The 27,332-nt window shown below is 42.5% G+C and overlaps 1 protein-coding gene across 13 annotated transcripts in view; it reads left to right on the top strand.

Moving 5' to 3' along the window:
- Positions 1–27,332, top strand: part of nrxn2b (neurexin 2b) — a 504,397-nt gene that overhangs the window by 148,659 nt on the left and 328,406 nt on the right. For all 13 annotated transcript variants that reach the window (XM_058626079.1, XM_058626077.1, XM_058626088.1 and 10 more), the window contains one exon: positions 18,496–18,797. In XM_058626079.1, the coding sequence (XP_058482062.1) occupies positions 18,496–18,797 (302 nt within the window). The remainder of the gene's footprint in view (positions 1–18,495; positions 18,798–27,332) is intronic.

Here is a 27,332-nt window from a genome sequence, read left to right as displayed (position 1 = left end):
TTGCTGTCTGATTCAGGCTTAAACGTGTGTGGATTTGAAGACAAGTTGAATAAATGGTCAGCCCTTTGCACAAAGTGAGGGCAGTTAAGCCATGATATTTACAGCACACTATGCTGTAATGATAAGTGGAGGAGGATTTGCTTTTGCTTTTTAACCCTCACAAAACATAGACACTCGTGCTTAGAACTGTATGGGGCTTGTGGGCTTCAAGGTCACTTTTCTGAGCATCACAGGAGAACCAGATCAGCATGCTGAAAAGGCACTGGTTCAGCTAGGATTGTTTTCCTGTAGACATAATTAACTGCGAATAAAGATTAGGATTATTTCATTAAGGTAATCTGGCCCAGGGGTCCCCGGTCAGCAGTGGTCTGGAGAGATAGAGGAGGATAAATTGGTAATGTCCCAAAATGCGCAGCTACAACGGGCATACTTTGGCCCCAGCTAGACAAATAAGCATGCAATCGGCCCGTTGCCCTCTCCTTCCATTGTGACAGGGCCCAGAATGGGAAATCATTTTTCCATTTATTTTTTTTAATCATCTTCTCCATTTCCCCCACCCTACTGCCCATGCCAAAAAAAGTAATTTAATCTGCGGACACTACAAGCGACACACAGTTTTCTGTGCATGCTCAAATGAGACATATTTTGCATATATGCAGACCGGGGCCTCACTTGCAGACACCCAAAAAAATGACATCATAACTTAAGGAATAGATTATCTTGTACGTGTTTTGATTATCTTTAGGTATGCAGTGTAATCCAACAGTCTATGCATAATAACCCATTAAAATGAATGGACTGGTGGTCTGGGCTATATAAAAATATGGCATAGTGACAGTGTTTTGTGGCTTAACAGAACTGTGGTTGGCACCTTTAAAGTGTCCACATGTTTTCTTTGCTGTTTTGCACAAGGAGGCCAATTTACCAAGTCATGGATCCATCATATCCAAGCCTCTCTCGGATCAACGACACATAGATATATTCCCTTGATTTTCCTGTTTGTGAATGACGATTTAAACGGTCAAAAAAGCAGAAGTTGCTCGTTATTTTCCTGTACATATCTACATATCCCTCTATCTATCATAGCTGTCAAAGGCATCACTGGTCCACGGTGACCTTTATCTAATAAAAATTGAACATCAAAGGTCCGCAAAGCTATGTTCCTTTCCTTGTAAAATTGTTTACTCAAAGGCTTAAGGCCAACGGTTAACAAGTAATCCCGTATTAGTCAGGTTTGACAAAGCGGACACTGGTTTGTTTGACTCCCCCGAAACTAGTTTGACTCAAAGTACGCTGACTAAAAAACACAACAACAACAACCTGTTAAACTGCACAAGGCTTTCAGATTGTATGTTTTCGACTCTCGAATGATAGTAGACTGCAGCTTTGCAGGGGCGCAGATGTAACAGTTTCCCCCATATTCAAAGCTCAGTGGCATATTCCCTCCAGAAGTGTATGCCTCTTTCTCCCTAGCAATCACAGCGAAGAGCCGTGCGCCTGCCACAACACTAGTTTATTTACAATTCCATAGACTCTGAAGATTTTTGTTTACCTTATTTAGACCGGTGGTAGCTGTGCATCGGGAGCAATAACCAATGATGAGCAGTGCCCCTATAATTTCCTGAATAAATGTATCTGTGTAGTCGACTTTCTGAGGCTAAATCATTTCTGCTGACAAATAATAAAGGAGGGGTGGGAGATTGTAGGTGGGAGCCCATAAATATTTAAGCACTGGAGGATTATTACAGTGTTGGGTTTTATGGGATGCCTCAACTTTGACTGTAGTAGCTTGGAGGCACTGGAAATGTGTGCATGTGTGCTGCTCAAGGTGTCACACCTTTTCCCAACTGAATGTTCTGCGTTTGTGATTTTGTTTGTTCTCTTTATGGTGCCCTATGACATCAAGACGTCACTGTTTTTTAATGTCAATTTCAGCAGACCTTGCTGTGCTGCTGTGAGAGAATTTTCCCTTTCCGAGTGTCTTTGACCTCACCGAGTGTCACAGTCGGACTGATTTCACATGGTATGAAAAAGGATCAGGGCACATTACGCTTCACAATATCCGATCACACGCTTGAAGTACATGTGTGGACGCACCAAAGGCACAGTAAGGACATATTTGACATCTGATCCCGCAGAGTCAATGAAACCAGTTTTCGTTTTTCAGCTCAGAATCTCGGCAGCTCCTTCCTCATTCAGCCCACTGACCCTTGGTCACTCCCCACCGCTGCGGACCGGCTCTCGCCTTCCTCTTGTATTGTATTGGTTGGTGAATGAGGAAAAATGACTGTGACATTAGCTATTGATTCCGCATTAATGCACCAGGCTCCTGTGCTGCCCCAGACACATTGATTTCTAGTTTGGTTGTCACTGGTGAATATAAAAAAGGCGCGGCCCCTGCTTTGATAAATGGACGAGGTATCCTTTTTTAAATGGCTACCAGCTCCCACTTGGTGTTGTCTCAGAGCTGAAGGCGTCCCACAGGGCAGAATTCTGCAAGCATGCAGGCATGAGTATTGTTTTCTCTATTTCAGCTTTGGCTCTACTGTACTTGTACAACATGATGTGAATCTATGCCGCTGGAAGAATTGGTGGAATGTGTTTGAAATATCATCGGTATCTAAATTAGCTGTCATTACTGGCTAACATGCCCACAAACACATCACACTATGAGAAATATCAAGTGGCCAGACTCTCTAATCCAAATTTTGGACAACACTAAACAGCTGTGGAAGGCTTCCTGCTTATATTGGCTTAAATTGTTGTAACGTTACACAACTGAATTGTGTAGCAGCTCTTGTAGCATTGTCGTCTTTGTTTCCGGCGTCTGACTGGTGGTGCAGAGGAGAGCGCGCACGTGGGATAATGCCGCCGATGGCAGGTGGCGATTTGTATTGTGTGTCTGAAAGCATTTGTCTCTGATAGTTGGCAGTAACATGGTCATGCCGGAGTGCACACAGTGTGTGCGGTATCCGGTTCTGCCAGACACTCAGCTCAGCTCGCGGTAGGTTAGTGTGATCCGGTGATTTGACAAAACATACTAGCGAGCACACGGTCAGGAAGTAGCTGTTTACATTTCTTGCAGTATATGAGTGGTACTTCTTCCTACAATGCACGTCTTGTTGACCAAAGGGCTCAGGTTTTAAACCACCCCAAAGTCTGAATTCCTGTTAACTGAAAAGGTCGATTTTATATTGGTTGCCGTCACAAATACAGACAAAGGAAATGTCTCTCACAAAACGACCTCCTCATTTAATGCCTGACATACCAGGTGGCTCTAAATACCTATCATGTACGTCAGTAAGCAGGTTATAATCATTTATTCTACCCAAGCTTGTATACAGGCCAATATGCAAATTCGAGTATACAAGGTTTTTGCTTGTTTCCGAAGTGCATTTCTGAACCTGCAGGGGAGAAATGACATTGTGTGTGTGTGTGTGTGTGTGTGTGTGTGTGTGTTGCTTACTCACTCGGCCTCCCACGCTCATATCTTGTTCCTAACACTGCCCTACTAGTCAGCCACGTCAAAAGCACTGAGTGTCAGACGCTTGTCGACCAGTCTTGATTGACATGCAGTGTGTGAATGTGCTCTGACAAAAGGGGAGACAGATGAGAGAAGGAAAACAAAAATCCAATATTCACCACAGAACAATATGTATTAAAGTTTTAGTCAGAGAAAATGACAGCAGAAGTTATGTGTGAAGAAACAGAAAAGGTGGATGTAAGAAAAAGAGGTTGCGGCGCAATCGTTGGGACTTGTCCTTGGGCCTGACACTGAACCCTAAATTACTCCTGACAGCAGTGAGTGAATGATGTACAGTGTAAACAATTGTGTTGCAGGTGATTTGCATCTGTTTCTCCATCATCATCATCGTCATCATCAAGCATCAGTCATTACAGTTTATGTTTTAATTTATTTTTTTTTACCAATAAACTGCCCACACATAAGTCAGTGCTGTTTGACACACTGCTCAAATTGCCCAAACGGCTCCTGTGGCGACTATGACTATGGAGGCATTATCATTTTTATTGACTCGTAGTGAAAAATGCAGCAACAACAGGAGGAAACTATAGGGGACGATTCCTTTGTACTTGAACAGAACACACACAGCAAAAAAACTGTGGGAACAAGTCATCGATTGCAGAATTTCATTTCACCCGGAAAATACATTTTCACTTTTCACAAAGGTTTATACTATTTTGTTTTTGCTTTTAATCTGGCTCCAGTGAAACTAGTTTTACCCAGAGTTTTATTTAGTTTCCTTTAAAGTCACTTATTTAAAGTCAAGTGCCTATTGTCTATTCTTATCCCCTTCTTCTCTGTCCAACAGCTCTTCTCTCCCCTTTCTTCCATCTCCAGCTCTCCCCATTCTGCCATTGTCTTTTGAAATGTTCACTTGGTTGCATAGTGACGGATAATTGTGGTCAGGTTCTGAATTTTTTTTTTTTTGCTGCTGAGGCGGCAACCGGGATTCAGATCGTGGGCGAGACTTGAGATCACATGGCTGGGCAAAATTTAAAGGCCCTGGTATACTTGTGCGCACAGCTGACCCAGCGTGCACCATGCACATGAAATACTGTCGGTGTCTCTGCCGGGAGATAATGCACCTTTGTGTCTTGTGTCCCTCGCTGTCCATGGTGCTGGTCCATGGTTTTATACTCAGGTTATATGAACAGCATAAATATTGGATTTAAAAGAGTCTTCTGACTGGCTGCTAAATACCTGGGATATGTAGCTTTCAAGCTGATGAAAAAAATGCAGGCTGACAATATGTTCATTGAAATAAGTAAAAGGAAGCAAATTAATGGGCGAAAAGGGAATGAAGGTGCACAGGAAAGTAAATACAAGACTGTCAGAGAGATGGAAGGATTTGTGTGTGTGTGTGTGTGTTTTCTTCTGGCATCTAGGGGTGGGAGTCATGGGGGAATTGTGAGTTGTAACCAAGAAAAATAAAAAAAAAAACAGATGATGGAGAGAATGCAAAAAAGACATGTGCTGTAAGCGGGACGACGGTGCTGATGATGCATCCTCAGCACAGTCGATGAAAAGAGAGAAGTGGACGAAGGGAAGGGAGGACATGTCTGTGCATTTATTGTGGCTGCCAGAAAGAGGCTAATCAAATGGCACTTGGCACAGTGGGCCTCTGCTCCACACAGCTGGTGAAGGAGGGAGAGAATGGGCTTTGACAGCGGAGAGGAGGAAAAAAATGAGGAGGAAGTGAGGGCAGTTGAGGAAAAGGTTGCAGGGGCTGAAAAGGGAAACAGCTTGTCGGGATTCAAAAAACACAGGCAATCTTGCGTTCGGGGCGAGGAAAGGGGAGGGGCGGCTCACTCGGGAGACGAGACATCAGTCTTCCTGGATATGGAGAGAGGGAGGAGAGGGCAAGGATGGAAGGATGCTGGTGTGGGAGTAAAATGGAGGATGATTTGACATGCTGGAAAGGGGGATTGGGTGGGCGTGGCGTGGGGGTGGTGGGGAGAAGGAGATTTCATGCTTCAAGACATGTTTCCTATTTTGATGCATTTTGTAGCATCAGCGTCGCTGCTAACATTGACACTCTAAGAGAATAGGACTGGAACTTGGCAGCACGTTTAAACGAATACTAACTTTTAATCTTTTAATTACAAAGGGGCGCCATTTTTTTTTTTTTTTTTCCCAGCGTGGCGGTTTGATGTTTCGGAGTGTGTGCCGGCTGCACGTCGGCGCCGCGTCGGGCTCGGCGAGTGCGGGTTTTATCTGTGCAACAGAGTTATTTGCAAGAGCAGAGTTTAATAGAATGTAGGGAAAGCTTAGACGATCAAAGCAGAGGATCTTTTCTGGCACTCGGCAGCAACGAGAGGGCCAGTCAATGGTAATTTCAATAACTCTTTAATTATTGGTGTCAGAGCTCCTTTGGATCATTTTGCAGAATGAGCAAGTGAAGCCGAGGAGGAGGAGGAGGAGGAGGAGGAGGGCGAGAGAAACAGAGACAGAGAGAGTGAGAGGCAGCAGCATCAGGCAAGATAGGGATTCCTAGTACTAAAATATTAATGAAATATGACTGACATGAGATACGGGTGGTTAAAGAAGGATGTGCTGGAGATGAAAGAAGGGGTGGGGGGAGGGAGCGGCAAAAGTGATGGAAACATGTCTGGCTTTGATGCTGGGAGTTTGTTTTTGGAGGAGAGCGAGGGACAAGATAACTAAGAGTTGTCAATATACAGTATGCCTTTGTCTCTGCATCTCAATATTTGAACTGTAGATGTCATTAAAAATGTATTAGGGATATACATTACAGTTTAGTTTCATTTTAATATAAGCACAAACAATTATTTTTTTTTTACTTTTTATAATAAAAATCTTCCTGCCTGTCCCTGGCTAGTATAGGTGTGATCTATAGTCTATAGATCAAGTGCAGCCTGCAATCCAGGCTGCACTTGAGTCAGAGGCCTTTATCAAAGCATATGCATGACTGTCAAGAGTCAAGAGTGTGTGACGCAACATCCATCCATCAAGTTTCTACCGCTTTATCGTCCACATGAGGGTCGCCGGGGGGGGGGTGCTTCACGCTGGACAGATCGCCAGTCCATCACAGGGTTAGGGTTAGGGAGACAAACAACCATTCACTCACACACTCATGGTCACTTTAGAGTGTCCAATTTGACCTAATCCCCATATTGCATGTTTTTGGCTTCGCAGCTAAGGGCTTATAGTCTTGTAGGAAAGTTGTACAAAACCAAGTGCATAATTTAGTACTAGTAGTATTTGTAGTACACCAATTTATTTAATTTACTCCCATTATTGCTGTCTTTTTTATCATGTTAGGACAAATAAAGATATGTCTTTAGGGCAAATGCCTGGACGTACGCAAGCATGTGTATTTGTATCCAAGTTTCTAAACTCGTCACTCCAGTTGGTGGCATACTGTTGTGTAGTAATGTGTTGTAATGTGTAGTAAGACACAGAACATGAAAAATATGTCAAACCATTTGACAAACATATGTGTTGATCAAAAAAAATCGAACACTTTTCAACCTTTAGGAGACAGGACACTGTTTCTGAGCCACAAATATCACAAGCACATTTCCAGCACGCAGCAGTAGGCTGTCATTTCCTCCTCACTGTGAGTAAGGGCCAGAGTTGTCACAATAAACCCCGTGGTGCTCGGCAAACCTTATCTGCTTAGTTCTTTATTCAAGGTTAGCTCTCTGTGCCTTCAGGGCAACATTTCACATGTCTGCCGCGTAAAAAGTTGTGACATTGACGTAAGCGTCGCTGCAGAGTCATGTCTTCCACGTTTGACAAGGTTGTGATGAGGCTGCCCTCTTAATGCGGGGAAGAGCTAGTGTCTTTGTCAACGCAAAACAGGCTCACGCGAACAAGTCTTCCGTGTGAGAATTATTCGCTTCTAAAGACAATCTACGAACACCCATGGGCCTTTGGAAACACTTGCACACACGGCCAACACACGTGCAGAGAAACACCCACGTACGCTCCCTGAGTGACTGCCCACGTTACTTTGTGTGTGTGTGTGAGACAGATAGGGCCCAGTGTCTAATTAACTCACTGCCTTCTGAGGATGTGTGTCCTTAAATCCAAGGCAAATGATGACCTCTGGGAAAGGGAGAAAAGGAGGCTGCGGTGATTTAAAAGAGGCTGCCACAGAGAGAAAGTGTCACTGTCGGCCCGTCATGAATTCTGTAAGCGACGACAAATGACGTTACAGCGTTACCGATTTGTATTTTGCACATGAAAAAGAACTAAAAGAAAAGAAGGTTTTTTTAATGGCTGTCGTGATCATGTTCGGTCTGTCTCAGTGGACGTGTAAAGCACAAATCCGAGGCCGTGCTCGAGCAGACTCGCGATAAGGAGGGTGCCTGAGGTGGTGCAGATTTAAGGAGTGCGATAGAGAGATTCTCCGCCACAGTTGCAGTCATGGAAACATGAGACAGACTGTACATTTCTGCATGGAACAAGGTATGCAAACACCTGATGGCTACTTGCTTAAATTGTAGGTTTTTTTTCCCAGTCATGGCACAAGCAGCATTAGCTCCAAACACTTTGTTGTAAGAGAGACTCAACGAAAAAAAAAAAAAAACAACCTCACAAAGAGCTGGAGTAGCAGGGACAGCAGGAGGAATTAAAGTCTTTCATTAGACGAGATGTAGAGTGATGTCAGTGTGTGTCACACAGAAAAGGCCTAAAGGGAAGAGTATAAAGGGAAAGTCACTTTCAAGCTGCAGTAATATAATGAGACCAAGTAGGGGGTAGATGTGTTATTTTTTGTGTGTGTGCGTGTTTATTTCAACAAACGTCTCCCGTGTTCAACCTGTTTCAAGGTTGGCTCAAACAGCTGAAGTCATCACTTTAAACCATGAGGGTGACGTGCAACTCTTTTTGCTTTTCTTTTCTTTTCCTGTCTTTTTTGTTATTATCGTCTCGAGCTGCATACAAACACATCCTCTTGCTAAGCCTGTTGTCATATCATACGACACCAGGCTAAGCAATACGGCTAAGCAGGCTGTTCAGTGAGATGTGAAATTGAAATGCAGCCTCGGTTATTAGACAAACAACCTATCACCCATATACTGCTAGTTCTCTGTCAACAGCCGCTGTAGCATCAACTAACAACACAACTTATTTGTTGATTAAGGAGACCGAGGCGTGGTGTGCGTGTGTGCGTGTGTGCACACTCTTCATCCTATACATCGCCCAAGCCTGCGTGACTGTGCAATAATAATGCAAATACAAACAGTACCTCTGGTCAAATAATACATTTTAACCTGTATTAACTAGTTAACAACAGTATGAAATTGTTATTTTACAGTATTGGATTTATAGTGAACTCTCATTTGAAACACATATGCTTTTGATTATTATTTTTTTAATCTTTCACCCTTGTCACATCTCTGCGTACTGCACAGCATTTCTCTTAATAGTCGAGTTTCTTTAGTCAGAATTGAAGAACGGGAACAGCATGAGGTTTTACAGTATGGTGTGACAAAGGTTGCTGGTAAATTATGACCTCAATTAAACTGAAAGGAAATGCTTGAATAAACATTAAAAAACAAAGAAGAAGAAAAAAACTCAGTTGGTGGCGCAGAAATGAAACGTTATCAATGTTATGTGTGTGTTCTGCCAATTAAAAGTATATGTCCAGCATATTCAAATGGCGGCCCGTGGGCCACATGCGGCCCACAGCCAACATCGTAGTAGCCCAGCCTGTGAGAAAAAAAGTAGATGCTATTAGCACACATTCTAATAACAGTTACAGCCAATACTGTGCACTTTGAGGCGTACGAAGGACAGGTACGGCCAAAATAATTTGATTGCTTGATTAATTATTATGTTTTTGATGTACTTTTTTAAATGTGTCCTCACCTGCTGCTCGCTGGCTGCAGGAAAATGTCCACCCTCGCTAAATTTCGATGTGATTGCTGCATTAACATTATTAAATGCTGTTAATGCAATGACAAGTTCTGGAAAAAGAAAAAACTGGCTCGTCTTAATAGTGCTGGGTTGCATGTTTACGTGTTTGTAAGATAGAAGTCCCACTTTCCCACTCCACACAGGGAACCTCAATAATTCAGATCCAGCAGCTGTCAGACGCAGCAGCAGATGTATTTCTGAGTGTGTGACTGATGCATTGTAAATGTTCCGTTTTTCACCAATTTTTTGAAGTAGCCCTTTTGGAAAGGCCGTCATCACTTTGATTTGAAGCTGTGTCATTCTCTATCCGGCATCCCTGAATATAGTTCAGACCAGAGGTGTCAAACGTGTCAAATCTGTGAAAAAATATGATACTTTTCACTTACAGATACCTGTGGCTAAATGTTTTATACCTTTGTAAATAGTAAACTTTCAGGTTGTTTTGTAAAAAGACACTTAATTTAAGGTTAAACAAAGGGAAACATTTGCATTGCTTGTTGTTAATAGGTTGTTATGATATTATTTGACAGGTCCGGCCCACTTGAGATTGTAGATTGATGGTTTAGACAATACACTGGCTATTGTTCTTCATGCTTGTCTCACATGTGCAGAGACAACCTTTGCACAAATGAACTCAGTGCAGAAAAACACCCTACAATAGGAGTGTTTTGGTATGACCTAAGCCTGAAAAAGAAGCATACAAAGCAGGAAAAGGCAGTTCTGTGTGTGAGCAGTATTTTTAAGCACCACTAGCTCAGGTGTGAGTTAGTGGTAGCTCAGCTTTTCTTCAGGTCCCTGACTAGCTGCAGTCACGTTTACTGCGCACATCTGCTGCTGTGCTTATGTTAATACATAAGATGAATGAGTCCCATCACTCGTTTATTTCTGCAAGGAAATGGATGATTTTATCAGGCGCTAAACCCCAACCCATGCACAACCAGATGACATGACGGTTACACTAAACACGCCACTCAAAGTCACTCTTAATGGATTTTTTTTTTTTCTTGTCTTAAAAAAATTGGAGAAAAAAAAAAGAATAAAAATCTAATATTGGGAAGCAGTTATCCCCACAGCCCCCGTGCCTCTATCGCACGTCATGCCATATGGGCTGATTCATGCTGCTACATCCATCAGGTCCAAAGGTTAGAATTTAGCTAAAGGCTTTCCAAATACATCAGAAGATTCCTCCAATTTAAGCTCCTACTTTTTCTGTTTGTTGCCCAGCCTGTGAAACATCTGAGTTGATAATTTTACACTCACCTTCAAATGCCAGTGGTAAATATCGATTTAATATGACAGTTAAAAAACATGAGTCTTACCAGAGTGTGAAGTAGCCGTGTGTTTTTATTTATTTCCACCTACACTGAGTCACTCATTAAGTTTAATTGTACTCCGGGGCTTCATTAGAATTTTATTTTTTGTAATAAATGAGTGTAAGTTGTTGGCAGTACATATTTGGTCGGTTGCCAGGTACCCCTAATGTGCGTTTTCACTACTGTTTTGACCTGCCACCTGTATTCATTCATTAGTTGAAAAGTTGTCAGATACACACGTCCATTTAGCTCGCTCCCTCGGTTGCAAACAACCCGGTTTCCCAGCTCTGATGTGGGTCGTTATTCAGCGCCGTGGGTTCAGGAGGTCAAACGCCTTCAGCAACAAGTTGTCCTCGTTAAAACTCCTCCTCAGCTCACTGAACGTTTCATTAACACTTAAACGCGCTCTTTAATGGACTTAAATTTCTCCAAACTGAGAGCGGCAACACACAGACAGGAGAGGGGAAAAAAGTTTATTTTTATGACTCATTTTAATTCCAATCTGTCATTATCCCTTCACTGGTCATGTGGGTCATATTTTAACCACTTTTTAAAAAATATTTTCAAATAATCACTGCTGAAATGACCCCTTCTAGTTTGTGAACCACTCCATGACCTTTGTGGCCCCTTCTTGCACCTTTCTGACAAATGCCACTGTCATATTAGCAGGATCTCTTAATGCACATAGGAGGAACATAAACATTGATCTGCTCCACATATAAAGGCCAATGTGTCTGTGTTTTTTGTGTCAAAATGTCACCGGTGGGGAGTAAAAAAGAGTTTCTTTGGCACACAAGCAATAAAATAAATGATGACCATAAATACCTAAGCATCCTCCCATAGTAATCTGTTCATGTATAGGTTTTTTTTTTCTTCCATTTATACACAAACGACTACTACCAGCTATGATATAAATATCATAAGTACATCGATTCAGAGTGGAAACTTCTTCAGTGTCATTGTCAAGAACCCACATCCAGGCAGAAACAATACTGCGTTGTTTCCCTCCCTCTGCTTAATTGACAGTAACAAACTGACAACCCATGATACAAGTGCAAGTGTGTATTTCCTTGAATGTAATCTATGTTTCTCTTCAGGCTCTTAATTCAGCTATAATCCTTTTTTTTTTTTCTCCCACCAAGACTATTTTGCATTAGACTTTTGTAATTGAGTCTTTGTCCAAATATGCAAATAGTTGTCGTCTGTGAGATATTTTCACTACACTTCAATATCAAGTTAATGAGCCAAGTCCAAGCAATGCTCACTGGAGCCATTGGAAGAAAAAAAAAAAAGAAAAAAGAAATCCATACCTGTATTTCTCATGGATTGTTGCATGTCGTTGAGGGGGAAAAAGGAATATGAGCATTAGCCAGATCAATGTAGCAGAAAATGGCTGGAAGAGGGAACTGCAAGTACTATTTCATGTTTACAACGTTGGTGCGATGCTAAATAACGCTGCACTCGTCATTTTGAGTTTAAGTGTGTGTGTGTGTGTGTAAGAAAGTGCAATTTGATGATGGAGAAGATGAGACTGTCCTGGCTTTACCTCTTCTGCAGTGTGCGGGCTACGACGCCCCGCCACGAAAGAGCACATAATCAATCCCCTATCACCAGTTTCACTTTACTTGACATTTTTCTTTGTGTCCTAGTTGAGCCGAGAGACTCAACAGCCGTCCGCTGTGATAATAGTCGTCTGCCAAGACATCCACGCTGGGAGAGGAAAATAAATCACGGGAAAAACAATCTTACAAAAAGGGGGAGGACGAGAGTGGACAAAGGTTACGGAACGCATTGTTTCCCAGGCAACGGGCAATTAAATCCCTACCCTTTACTATACCTTAATTAATCTTGAACCACAGCTCCAAGTATTGGAGTCGCACATTATCTTCAGTGTCCTGTTTATGTCGCCCAACTTACAGTAGCACTCGAGCACGAGAGAACAGATTTAGTATGTTAATCATGCTGGATTCTTTCCACACTGAAAAAAAAAATAAATATTGTTTCCTTTTTCTTCTTCTTCTTCCTCTGCTTCTTAACCACCTGCACACTGCGACCTTCAAATACTGTCAATCAAAGCAGCGGCACAAAGGATTAAATTAAAACGAACGGCGTGCTCTTAAAATATAACCTGCAGCTACATTTAAAGGTAGAAGAGCAAGAAAAAAAAAGAGTCTAATCAAGTGTCTGTATGCCAAGGGCTTTTGAAATGTAAATCTCCGCCAGCACACTTAGTCATAGGTTAGATAAAAGTCTGCGGAAACGTCGCGGATGTGACTTCACTAATAAAGTCAAGTGGGTAATTAGAATTTTAGATACATACACAATGCGAGGGGTTCATTTAATGCTGCCGCCGTCAAAAAGGCGGACTCGCGCGGAAGTGACCGACCCCTAAATAAGCTTGACAGTGAGTCTCGTCATCATACATGACCTCTCTGCATTACACTCACCCGATATTGACACTCCACAACAACAGATCCAGTGTAAATGGCCTGGTCACACGTTCCCTGTGTCTTAACTAGCACATTCGTTTAAGTTTGGGGAACATAATCAGTGCAACAAAGAACGTTGAGCTGAGCAAGACGGCAAATTATAGCTCCTTCATTATGGGATCACAATTAGTCCGTGGATCGATACATACAGTAATCACCTGCTGGTGCAGAGAAAGGGGAGTGAAGAGAAAATGATAAAGAGAGCAATGTTGTCATTTTTTTGACTAAATTGGACTTTATAAATAATAATACATATGTTATTAAATCATCCAATTACAACAGCTACGCTATGCAAGTTCATTTGTCTGGACATAAAATCACCATTGATTTATGTGATAAAAGATTGTCAGGTTTTTGCCATTTCTCATTATGTGTTAGTTCCTTTACATGTTGCCATGACGACACTGGAATCAACATTCGAGTTGCTCCCTGCTCCTAATTCGAGGACGGTTCCTAATAGAGGATGGGTTAAATGCAGAGAAAGAATTTCCCCTAAGGGATTAATAAAGTATGGAATCAAGGTCTTTATGACGATTCTTGTACGTATTCATGACTTTTTACAAGTGTTGTGGTAAGTTTAAAAACCCGGGAGTAAGAAGTGCAAAAAAGAAAGAGCGAAATAAATCATAAAAAAAAGACTTTTATGCTCCTATAAATCATTCTACCAAATGGTCTACCAGGCAAACCTGGTAAATATTATTTGGGTTGTGCTATGTGCTGTGTTGGCATAGTAATTGGGACAGTAAATGATATCATTTGAGTTGTTTATTATATGTTTACATGATTTATGAGACCCCATGGTCATTTTTGCTCAGGGAAGTCACACATTTATGAGTGTTTTTTTAATAATACATTTAAATAACTATTTTCTATTGTTATCACTATTATTATTTTTATCCAACTATTTGTTGTCTCCCGCTTTTCACGGTGCCCCGCGATCCTTCTATCAAATAAATGTGAGCGTGGACACTCGAGTTTGAATTATAAAATCACAATTTAATGACTTCTTTCCGCCCTACAGTAACCGTCCTTGTTCTCTATCCCCGCTTTTCTGCATGCGTCCCGAAACAGCCGCAGATATGAGGCGTTCATTGTGTCTCGGAGTTCGTCTTCGCAGGACGTTGCCTGTGCCTTGTAGCCCCAGCAGGACGCGAGTCTCAGCGTGTGGACTCCAGCGATCCCCGTTGGCTTATGAAGCGGCATCAAAGCTTGCACACTGCCCCCCCCCCCCACACGCGTCCCACCGCTGCTCTTATCTCACTGTTTCTCCAAAGCTGTCGGACACTGTCTCTGTGGGGCAGACGGCGCTCATCGGGAAGCTAATAGAGTGAGACTGTATGTGTGCAGTGTGAGAGCGTCGAGGTAATGCGACGTGACGAATGGATTTTGCATATGTCCAAATGCACGCGCTCACAATTCTCCCGTTTTCTCCTTACTAATAGCACCTCACTGCCAATATGTCACCCGATCGTCCTAAAAGCTGCATGTTAGGGTTCATTTTTGCGCTGACTAATGCGCCACACAAGTTTGGATGCAGCTATTCATGCGGCTCATCTTATTAAACCTTTTTCCCTCCCTTAGTCGGAGCCAAATCCAATCTAACAACACATGCTGCACTGCACTTTTATTACTGTGACGCCGACCAAAGACTCCACAGTGCTGCTCGCTCGATGATGATGTCGTTGTTGTGTTCTTCCAAGGCCGGGAACATGTGTAATAAATATCCATAGATCAGCGTTCACTGCGGTTTGCGGGGAAGTGAGATTGCATACTTGTTTACACATCCCGGGGCGGATTTTCTCAAGCTAGAGTACATGAGTCGTGTATGTGTGAGTGGGTTTGGAGTTTGTGTGATGATCCAAGTCCGGGGGAATTGATTACACTTTGGGTGGAATTCCATCCTCTACCTCTGCTCGTCCTCGCCCTCACACAGAGAAGGGACAACCCCCTCAAGAACGGTGAGGGCCAGGACTCTGCACCTCAACTGCAGCAAAATACTTAGTTGTTGGTGCCGATGTGATCGTGGCATACGCCGATGGTTTTGGTGATTGAAGTCTTTCTTTTTAAACGATAGAGCTAAGAAAATGGCAGTCCTTCGACTTCGAGGAACACAGCTGTACACGATTGAGCAACTTTTATTAAAGTTCTCTGTATAATTAACCATCAAGATAATGAGGCTGCCTGGCTGCCTTATTTTGATTTTATGGCTGTAGAATTGTCAAAAAATGTTCAATGGTAACTTTCACTTTCGATATCTGGCAGTTATTCAACCGTTTCGGAATTACGGTACTGAGAAGCTGGCGTCACAAACGTGCGACGCGCTGGTGAATCTTGTCTGTGATCGGACGGTCGTCCCGTGGAAGTTCAGAGGTTCTACCGTAATGACAAGTATATGGGCGCAAAGCTCGATTTCTCTGCTTTCCGGTATCCATCCATCTGTCTTCTACCACTTTATCGTCCACATGAGGGTCGCGGGGGGGGGGGGGGGGGTGCTGTGGCAATCTCAGCTGACATAGGGCGAAAGGCTGGGTCACACCCTGGACAGATCGCCACTCCGTAGTTTTTTTTTTAAATTGACAAACAGTCTACGAGCAAAAAACGTCTTTTCTGTTAAAATTGTATAATATTGTACTGACACGTAGGTTGAGCGCCATGAAAGGCCACCAGTTTGCGCATGTGGCGAATGAATGCTGACTTTTTGTCTTTCATGTGGGCAGTTGTTGGTAAGATTGCTCTGCCTTGTGCGCCGGTTGTATCGCTTTCGACCCCCGGGGGACCTTTGACGTCGAGCGGTCCATTCAGTCGTCTCAGCGACATCCGCCACCAGAGGAACGTGACATTTAGTGAATAATAAAGATGCCATTATGAGTGGCTAAATTTCAATTGAGTCGTTGCTGTAATGTAGTCGGGGGCCTTCGTTGAGGTTAATTGAGACCTTGACAGCACTTTAGTTACCGCTTTGTGCTTGTGTGTCTTTTCTTACCTCTGGCTGCAGTGTTCGGCTCTCGGGGCTTTTATGTAAAGCTATTTGATCTGAGTGAAAAGTGTGTACGTTGAGCCTGTGTGTGTGTGTGCACACAGTCACACGAGTGGGCACCCACCGGCGGAGTGAAATGATGAGATAGAGATGATGTACAGGACTTTAAAAAAAAAAAAAGAGAAAGGCATGCATCGCGACAAGCACATATTCACGGGGGGCTGAAGTGGTCTCAGAGGAGTTATATGAGTTTTTGTGGCGAGATTGAAGTCATCTTCTTCTTTGCGTTCAGTGCTTCGCTGTATGGAGGACGATCACCTGCTTCTGGCAGCACACAGGGCTTATATGTGGGATTGAGTGTGTGTGCGTGTTCTGGCCTGTCAGTGTTCATGTGTCCATTGTTATTATCTGTCACTCTCATTAACCCCGTACACAAAAAAAACATTTCTATTTGTACTTAAGGCAGCTCGCGTCTCTCCTGGTTCCGTTTATTTTGCTCTGTCTCGCCGAGCTAACGGATGCAACCGCAAGCTGTTTGTTGCTCACTGTTAAAAGCCCCGCTCTCTGGAAGGGGGTCCAGCTTTAATACATAATTGAAAATGGTCGCTGTGGTCCATTTGCTGTGCTTTTATTCTTCCAGCATCAGCAAGACAGACACGGCCACGAGGCTGCTCCTGGGGATTTACTTCTTTTTTTTTTTTTTTTTCCTTAATGACATTTTTTCCTCTGCATCTCTTTCTCTCCCCTTTGTTGCCTTTTTTTTTTATTTTGATGACAATTCACACTTCAATTGAGATTGCTCAAATTTTTATTTTATCAAATCTTTATTATGTAGCTACCATTTGTCCTTCACTTCCTCCCTGCAAATGTTTTCTTTCACGTTCTTTTTGCATTTTATTATGTTGACGTGTTTCGTTTGAAAGAGAGCGCCGTCATCCATGTTAATGTTCCAGAAATGCAGCAGTTCGGATGCCACTTAAAGACAACATCATGTGTCCCATGCAGCTGTTATTCCTTCAATTGGTATGAGTAAAACGTGTAATCAACTTTATTTGACAATCACACATCTAACAGTCCACGGTCGGTTCTTGATCCTGTGGCAAAGTTGCTCCCTCGTGGGATTTGAAGAAGAGATGGAACCCAGGAAGTATCACTTTGATCCTGGTTCACGTTGGGGGAACCAGTTGATTTGTATCACCGCCAGACGGGGAAGAGTTATTTGAGAGATTATTTGACAGCAGAAAACGATTATTTGTACCATGAGTCCTCTTGGTATTTTGTGTTGAAATGAAAACTATTAATCACAAGGAGCAATATATCAAAATTAGAATGAAAACAACCTTTCTTTCCTCGTCTACTTTTGCATCCACACCCTGAGGTGTCCGTCTTGTGAGTGCGGTTCCTGACAGAAGCACATGGTGTCCTCCCCCCTTGACATGTGTCTGTCGTACAAACTGGCTGTTTTGACTGGCTGTGTGTGCCCACGCTCGCTGCAGTGGGAGCTGCTCATGTGTTTGGGTTGCAGACAGACTGACAGGCATTAGCAGAGTCGTCAACACCGTCTCCTTCCTTCCTTCATTCCTTCCTCTTCTCTTAAGATTTGTTGTTTTGCTTCTATTTTTTTCCCCTCAAATCTTATTCTGACTTACCTGTTTATGCTGCTTTGACAAACTAATTATGTTGCAAATAAATCATTCTATCACAAAGGTGTTTCATCTGTTGTATTAGGGTATTTGCATTTTAAGATGGTAAAACTGTCTCAGATTGACATTTTAGACATTGAAATTGAATAATAATGTCATTTGCTATCTGGGTTTGATCAATTTGGCACAAAAAGGATCTACTTTATACATTCTAAATTTTTTTTGCTTATTTTAACCATACAGCAGCCAGAAAATGTCCTGTAACTAAGTGCTTTTGCCCATTTTTCCTGAATAACTTTCAATATCTGGCAGTTATTTGCAATTTACTGCATTAGAATAGTGTATTAACAATTTAAAATGAAGAAAAATAAGAAGTTTTAATTAGAAAAAAAACACTAGTTGGCTTCCTGCAACAGTGTGGATGAAATTACCGTAATAACCACACGTTGACTTCGACGTGCAACTTCTCAGCTTTCAGAAACCGTTGTGTAATTACTTGAATGCAAAGTGCGCTTGTGCAGACGTGTCGTCTGCGATACACTCGGTGTTAAAGGGTTAATATGCATTTAAAATGATGTTTATTTGCAAGTGATTATGCTTCAACTGACATAGTCTGTAATACTGAAGTAATCCTTTCTTTCCCATCTCGTATGTTTTCCTCCAGGTAAGGAAGAGTCGGTGGCCACCTTCAAGGGCAACGAGTTCTTCTGCTACGACCTGTCGACGACGCCGATCCAGAGCAGCACCGACGAGATCACGCTCTCCTTCCGCACGCTGCAGCGCAACGGACTCATGCTGCACACGGGGAAGTCGGCCGACTACGTGAACCTTTCCCTGAAGAGCGGCGCCGTCTGGCTGGTCATCAACCTGGGCTCGGGGGCCTTCGAGGCCCTGGTAGAGCCTGTCAATGGCAAGTTCAACGACAATGCCTGGCACGATGTGCGCGTCACCCGCAACCTGCGCCAGGTAAACACTGTCTCCGTAACCCAGGGCCACCGCATATGGAGTGGTGCCTCTGTTTGACACCCACCTTAACTCTGCTGCTTAATCTAACTCTCCTCTTCTTTTTTCTTCACTTTGCACAAGAGGTTTTGGACTCGTCTACCTTCTCCTCTGCTGTCGCTGCCAAATTTAACAGACATCTCTTCCTTTGCAGGTTACACTCCAACAGAAACTTGATGCCGTGTTTTTGTTTGTTTCTCTGGAAAAAAATAAGCTCACCTTGATGTGCAAAGATCATTGTAAGGCAAAGGACGGAAAATTCATTACACAAATAACACAAATTCTAATTAGATTATAGTTAACATGCATGAAAGTACCGTTAATAAATGCTATGCATATTAAAGATGCGGCAGAACAAGTGAAGAAAAGTGTTGTGCTCAATATGTATGCACATAATGCACTGGGCTACACAAATAGAATGCGCCCCAATTCATCAAAGGTGACAACGCACTTATACCCTCTCTGAACAAATTACCCAACACATCTTTACAAATCTTTAATCGCAGATAATGGGAAACAAAAGAGCACCTGCAACCTGCAGTGTGTGAGCACGAATCGGGCGGGTCAGTCGCACAGAGGCGCGCGCATACAGTACATTCTGCGAAAAATACTCCAGGTCATCAATTGGCAGTTGCAGATAGGGGCAGTGAGATGCGATCAATTTCACTTAGACTTGCCGTGCTTACTTCTCCGCATAGTTTTGGGAGGAATTGTAATTGGAATGAATGTCTTGTCAGACCTAATAATGGCCTTTGTACGCAGCCTTGAATGCACAAAAGAGCCTGATGTGAATGCATTAACACAGAGATGGTACATCAGCTTTTTACGGTGGGCCTGCAGATACACCCACTGGAAGTTTGCATATAGAAAAAACAACAGGAAGTAACAAAGTCCTGTGCTTACTTACTTATACTTAGACGCATCCCATTAAAAAGGGCAAACTTGAGTGCAAAATAATTTGAAACGTGGACTAAGTGCGATTAAATAATCGGGGAGGGGGCTCATGCCAACCAGTGTGCCATTTATGTCACATAGCAATGACATTAAAATGGCTCTCATATAATAAATTAGGAAGTGGTATGAGATTTGTGATATTTTATATGCATTATGCCATGCTTGCCTTAGGATAAGGGGGTAGTGATCACACACTCGCAGACAAGCACTCATACACAGTCGGGGTCAAATATGCAATGCTGCAGAGCTGTGTGTGATCACCAGAGTGAGACTCGCTTAATGAGTTTTGGAAAAACCAAGCGGATTTTAAAGATTTACAGCATGCGCTGACCCGCCGACCACCGACCGCACGGCAATGACCATTAGCCAAATGAGCAACACAAGCACGTAGACATGCTAAACTGAGACATTCTAGTTATTTTCAGCCTATCTGCGTGTATCGCTCACCGTCCGTCCGCGTAGACTGGCCGTTATAATAACAATGTGACTGGAACTGTGAGGGTCCTTGCACACGGAACACAGTTAGGCAGGAAGTCAGAAGCAGGTGTCGCATGCAACAGTTGGTCAGTCTTCATAATAAATATACATATATATATATATATATATATATATATATGCAGATATCAAATATCTATACTCTGTCCATGTCAAGACCCAGAACCACTGATTTCCACATGGCAACTTAAATCCCCAGTGGATTATTGTAATTGACCTTAACAGGTAGCAGAGGTGTTAAAGAGCTCTTTAGGTTTACACGGGAGCATCCCCACCGAGAGACACAAGGAGCCGACGTATTGACGCCATCGACCACCACTGACCCAGTGTTTGCTCTTGAACTGATAACTGCTGATCCGTGAGCTCTTTCATGTACACCAGTGCACACGGCACTGACAGACGTGTGTGTGTGTGTGTGTGTGTGTACATGTACATTACACTTAAATATGAAAAAGACAACGATTGAGGGAAAATCTTAATGCTGTATGTATGAAGAGCATGAGTGTAAAACAAAGATACATCTTAAGGACAGTTAATGATAAATAATAAAATGAACACAGTACTCAAGATTAAAAAAAAAAGAAGACATAACAATGTAATAAAAATGTACATCAATTACGGAAGAGGATTACGGCCACATGTAAAAAGATTGTTTTATAAAGTAAAGTAAAAAACAAACAAAAAAACCCAGCATAATCTCAGAATTCTGACTTTAATCTCAGAATTCATGCTGTTTTATTTATTTTCTTTTTTCAAATTGTTTTTTTTTTTACATGTGGCCCAAATACTCTTCCGCCACCAATACCAACACTAATGTTCTGATTCTGTCCATTTTACTTGATTTGCATGAGATTAACGTGATGCTTTGACACCTTGATGTCATGCTTTCCACGACAAAGACAGAGCAAGTATTTAATACCGTTTCCAAAACTACATGTACACTTAAACACACTTATATAGACAGTTCTCAAATGACATGCACGTTGTTTCACTCCCACTGTGTTCGGTGCAGTTAATTATACACTTAACTGTGTCATCTCATGTTAAAAAATGTCTGGAAATGTAAAAAAAAAAAAACAAGGACACTGTGCCTCCCGTTGAACTGTAGCTAATAGAGTATCATGCCTGCAGTCTGCACGACAAACTGAACTGTGAAATCTAACTGAGGTTTCTGCTACAGCCTCGTTCGTCTCGAAGAGTCTCATTCACTTTGTCTGTTGTTCTCCTAACACTGTGCGTACGTATCTACCGCCGCATCCGAATAAGTTAATCCTCTCACTAACCAGACTCTGTCTCTCTCTCTGTCTCTCTCTCTCTCCTGTTGGATGTGTCTATCCTCCACAAAACCTGTGAATTTGTCAGCTTTGTGCAGGATAAAATGAAGCAGACAGATTTGGGTGAGGTGATGTGGACACTCCGTCAAGAGAGAGAAAAAGGAGAAAGGGGAGGGGGAGTCGAGGGAGAAGGAGGAGAAATCGGTATGGTATGTGGCCAATGACTGATCATAGATTCAGAGCTCCCCTTGGTGGCATTTGGCAGTACTGCGAGTGGATGTGTGTGTGTGTGTGTGTGTGAGTGTAGAATTTAGCTAATCCCTGTGGTATTCAGTTGCAACGTAGACAAGGACACACGCTCTCTCTCTCTCCCTGCAGTGCACACGCACAAACATCCTACACCATTCATCCCTGCACACAGTGGTTAGCATGTCTATTTTACCTCCTCCCCCCTCCCTCCTCTCCTCTCTGACATTATGATCTACTATCATGTCCGTCTTGTAGACTTCAGCACCAGTGACCACCCTTGCCCCCGTCTCTCCTTTGGGATCTCACACGATGTCCAAAGGCAGGAAGCGCGAGAGCAAAGACAAAAGATGAAACCCCTCGTGTCAGGATGTCTCGGGGAAACGATCCGTACCGTACACTGCGCCAAACACATCACATTGGGAAACTAGGTCAAATATTATGCATGCAAGGACACTGTAGTCAGCACTGCACTCTGCAGAGTTAAAACAAATCCAGATTTAGTTTTGTATTTTATTTGAAAACATGCAAACAGCTTATGAAAACTTGAGTTGCTTTGTTCATACATTTTTATCCATTTTAAGTGCTTTCCAAACTGATTTGTTGTATTGGAAATGAGTTCAAATCAAACGCCTTTTGTTGGGATATGTTCCCCAGCCTCTAAAATCTCGTCACATGTGTAAACCTTCCATATCTTATTCCAGATTATGGAAACGCAATGCCGGGAGACGTGCGGCGCGCTCCGCTGAAAAGAAATAGGACGGCGGGAAAATACAGTAACGCATACTGTATACTGATGAATTCTTGGAGGGCAAACCTTTCTGTGCGAATGATCGCGTGAATCAGCCGCGGCCTCACATCGCACCAGCTTGTTTGTCTGCTCGGCAGACAATTGAGTCCCGCGGGAGCGAGCGCAGGCACTCAGAGGAAACGCGAGACGCACACGGGCAGGGTAGAGGAGGTGTGTGTGTCTGTGTGTGTGTGTGTGCGTTCTCATGAGAAGAAGATGAAGAAGAAGAACGTGTGAAAGAAAGATTGTGTGCATGCCGAGTGGGAAATGAAGTGTAGTCCTGTCGTGTGAGACTAAAGGAGTATCAGAACAGCGGGAGGACTTGGGTTGAGACACAACAGTTTGAGCACAGGGAAGTTTTCTTTGAAATGAACTTTAAATCCCGCCATTGTGACTAAGAAACACCTCACCTTTAACACTATCTATTACCACCCGCCCCCCGCCACCATCTCACATCTCCCCTCCCTCACACATCCTTTTTCCATGTAAGTGGATTAATGAATGGATCAAACGGATGTTTTATGTCCTCCCAGTGATGCACAGGCCCCAGAGTTCAGCCGTGGCAGACGAGCTTTGATCTGCGTCGAGATCGGGTTCACGACAAAGGTCAGGGCGAGAATTGTAATGCGTCACGCGTTAGCGGTGACCTTTGTGAACCATATCAGAGTCCCCTTGCTGTGTTATAATCTCTGAGAAGGCTGTTATCTTTAATTTGCTCAGGCCTTAACCCTCTCTTAAGAATGAGAGAAACGTGTTTATGGTATTTATAAAGGGATTCAGCCTCTAAAAGGGCACTCATATCTGATTTGTGTTTTGTTTTGCAGGCCCCTGCTTCACAGGGAGAGCCGTGAATGACTGCTAATAGTGGTTGCAGTATACTTTTCTACAATTTATTTAACCAAACTAGGGCCACAGTAAGCATACGTTACATCAGAACCAGCGATTATACAATTTTATTTTATGTTTTAATAATGTGAATCACAAAAAAAACACGGTTGAACTTTGAATCTGAAGGCATGCATGTAACTGTTTATGATCCTTAAAGTCAATAATGGATTAGAAAACGTATAAAACACACTAAAAGAAGAAGAATGGCATCAGATTAACCCTTTATCACAGCAGCGTCAAACGTACGGCCCGCGGGCCAGAATCGGCTCACCAGAGGGTTCAATCCGGCCCGCGTGGAACTGAAATACTATGTTTTTTGTGCCTTTATAGATCCGCCATGATCTGTAAGTTATAATGCACATATGTAAATGGTAAAAATTGCGTAATGTTGTTGAAATTACACAAGGAATATTTTGAGTTCTAATGGGTTATTATGCTTTTATTTTACTGGTCCGGCCCACTGACTCTCAAAAACAACTTCCAATGTGTGGCAGTTATTTACAATTTGTAAAAATGTTAAAATAGTGTGTTAACAATTTAAAAATGTTTTATTTAGAAAAAAAAAAAACACTGCAGCTGTAAATGTTAAATTTGAATTTTGAACAGTATAAAACATACAATGAACGCTGTGATACGCTCGACGTTAAAGGGTTGAAAAAAGACAGAGAATACGTTTCATTGTGCAGCCGAGAACACAAACAAACCACATCAAACTCTACACTTGTAGCCTTCGTTCATGCCTCTCATCCATAATCTAAAGTGGTGGTGCTGCTTCGCTGGATGTCTTCACACTGACCACACAGCACTTAAGCCGTTTCACTCAAATAGTGTTTTCTTTATTACAGAGTAATGTAATGAAAGTGAAACCTGTGTTTAAACACAGACTTTTCCTCTCCTTTAAAAAAAAAGCTGTGGGATTTGAAAATGAACCGCTGTCACAGCTCGGCTGCTGCCCGCTCATTAGAGAGACTCATTGTCATTTATTAGTGTTGTAAGATTGTCTCGGGGCACTGTGGTCTTCCAAAAGTATTTATCCTGGGATAAAACACACTGTAGCCCTCGAAACGAACTTGTATTTGGTGATCTTCTTTTTACGAAGACATCACTGTATTTAAGCGTCACAGTTTAACTGGCAGAGCATGATTCATATGAGATGACAGAATGAGATCAGACCTTCCCAGCCCTCAGTCAATACCAGGAGCCTGGGCACTCCCCTCCTCTTTCTTGTCACTACTATCTCCACCTCTCTCACTTTGTTCAGATTGTTTTTCATCAATTTCTGCAAGGCATGATCAGCCGCAGTTACTCTCCCTGCTCCCCGTCCTCCCCCATCGGCCCACCCCCCTCCCCCTCCCTCCCCGCCCCAAACACTCAACCTTCCTCCAGTAGGCAGCCAGAATTCCTACGAGAGAGCCAATCAATTTCCTCTCCTGATCTTGGGCCCTTCCCTTTCTTTCTCATTTTCACTCTGTCTCTCTTGCACATGCTCGCCTGCAATTTGTCACTTAGCAACTGTACGTGTGCTATTGAGTGGTGAATCATCCCTGGCTGCAATATCACAGTGGTTGCATAAACCCTTTCCCTTACGACGAAGTCCTCCAGTCAAACATGATACATATACATTTTTGACAATAAAATATAAATATAAAACGTGACAAGACGCTCATTCAACAGCTTGGAGAATTCTAAACCCTTGTGTCTTGGTGTTTGGAGACGAGTACAGCCAATCCTTTATTCGATATAGTCCAAGCTCCTGTAATTAGGTTAAACTGATCAAAAGAACCACATAAAACTATTGAGCGAAAATTGACTTAAGCTATTTTAATCCGGAGCCGCAGGCTTACATGTCACGGCAGTAGCTGCTACTGTTAGCATTTCAATAAGGTCAACACAATGCGTTTAACATAATGATCGACTCCTGTTGCCAAATTGAAAATATCTGGCACACACACACACACACACACACAGAGCGATACACCTTCGTGGTGACAATGTGGGTTGCCATTCAGAGCAGGATTTGTTGGTTGTGCATAATGACATGCTAACACCGCTGTAATCCTTTTTTCGGTTTACTGCCAATTACATTTTGAGTATATTTCACAATTTAATCCAGCTGTGCAGTGAAAAGCTCGTCGCCATGTCGATGTGTATTTTGATTGACTTATTTCCCCCGTGTATCTTTCCCTCTTTTGATCAGAGACCTGAAGGCTACATGCCGGCCGCTCCTTGCTCAAAACTCCAAACGCTAAAACCCGGTCCTGGCTGTTTGATACCATCACAGAGAGATGCTGTGTGTTAAAAAAAAAAAAAATTAATTTGCATCACATTTCTACTACATTAGCATGGCTGCCTGAGTTTGCACACTCAGTCCCTCATCTACCTAATTTGCCACTACCTGCTCCAGCACCTTCATGTTTATTCATCCCGCTGTCTTGCGGACGTCTAATCGGATAACAAATCCCCGCGCCGTTAGCACATTCAAACGTGGTGGAAACAGGTCGCGAAAACGCTTGTGAGACGGAAGCGCGTTTCGATGATGAGAGAGGGATTATGGGAGAGCACATGACAGGAAGAGAGGTGAACTAAAAAATTGAATTCAGACCTGGTTTTAACACTGATTTGCATCCTGGATAACTCTCGTCTGACGGCACGTGGTCTTACATCCGTGAGCTGCATGCAAATACATGCAAATGATGTTTTTGACCAGTCTGACTGAACATACTGTGTGTGACCAACTGATGCTGTACACATTTTAATCATTATAAAGAAAAAAATCACGTGTTATCAGTGAGAGTAACGCTACAAATAAACCAACATACATTATAGGTGCTGAGAAGTTTATTAGTTCATTAGTTTATGGACGCCATGGTCATAGAGGAGAAGAAAGCAATTAGAAATAGTGTGTTTTAATAATTATGTTAACATGAGTCATGGCAGGTGAACATTCTTAAATTGAATAAAAAATAAAACGGAGTAAGTGGATGTTCAGCCATCTATTTATAGAGTTGGAGGTACAGTGGGAGGTCCTATTGCGTCCACTTCCTGGATAAACCTGCATTTTTCTAACAGTACATCATCCGTCCATCCTGCCATTATGTGTCCTGTGGTTTCTGTGAGTCAGGATGCACGGGTTGCATTCAGATGTGCCATGTCTATGTGTTCGTGTGATAGGATCACTTATAGGATGGTTGTTAATACCAGGTCTGAACAGGGTCAACAAAGTGAAAGGGGAAACATGCACATATCCATGGCTGCAGGCTGCATCCAAATTGGATTTGAACCTCTCTTACTTTGGGAAGTGACTTCTGAGAATTCTCTTGACAACATCACTCAGAGAACAAAAGGCCGTTTGCAGTATAGCAGTTGTTGGAGAAGGTAGTGTCTTTCTTTTTTAATGGCTAAAAATATCAACAAGTTCAAATGACACCCCTTTGATTCTGAGAGAGAAAAACACCACTCTCTCTTTTGCGTTGCTTACCTTATTAAGTCCCCCAGACAAAAGAAGAAAACAATGTTAGGAGCTTAATGCTTTGTATTTATTTTTTTATTTGTTTATTTTAAATTAAGGAAAGCTATATTCATATTCGTGTTTATCTGCCACAGCTGTGTGCTCACGAACTGAATCAAAACGCGCACAAGTTAACTGTACCTTTCTCAACGTGTTATTAATTTCTAAATTACATTGCCATCTTTAGTTAGATGAGCCATCTGTCTGTCAAAAAAACAAAACAACAATCCGATACAATATCACTTTGTCTGTCTGATACTGATACAGAGGCGTGTGGTATTTAAATTGAAATGTGGTTAATTATTGAAGAGATGCACTCGTTTGTCATTGACCTCGGCCACGCC

Source organism: Solea solea, chromosome 3, assembly GCF_958295425.1.
Source record: "Solea solea chromosome 3, fSolSol10.1, whole genome shotgun sequence".
NCBI classification, from domain to species: domain Eukaryota; kingdom Metazoa; phylum Chordata; class Actinopteri; order Pleuronectiformes; family Soleidae; genus Solea; species Solea solea.
Note: the sequence above shows the minus strand (reverse complement) of the source record. Positions and strands in the feature narration are given on the sequence as shown.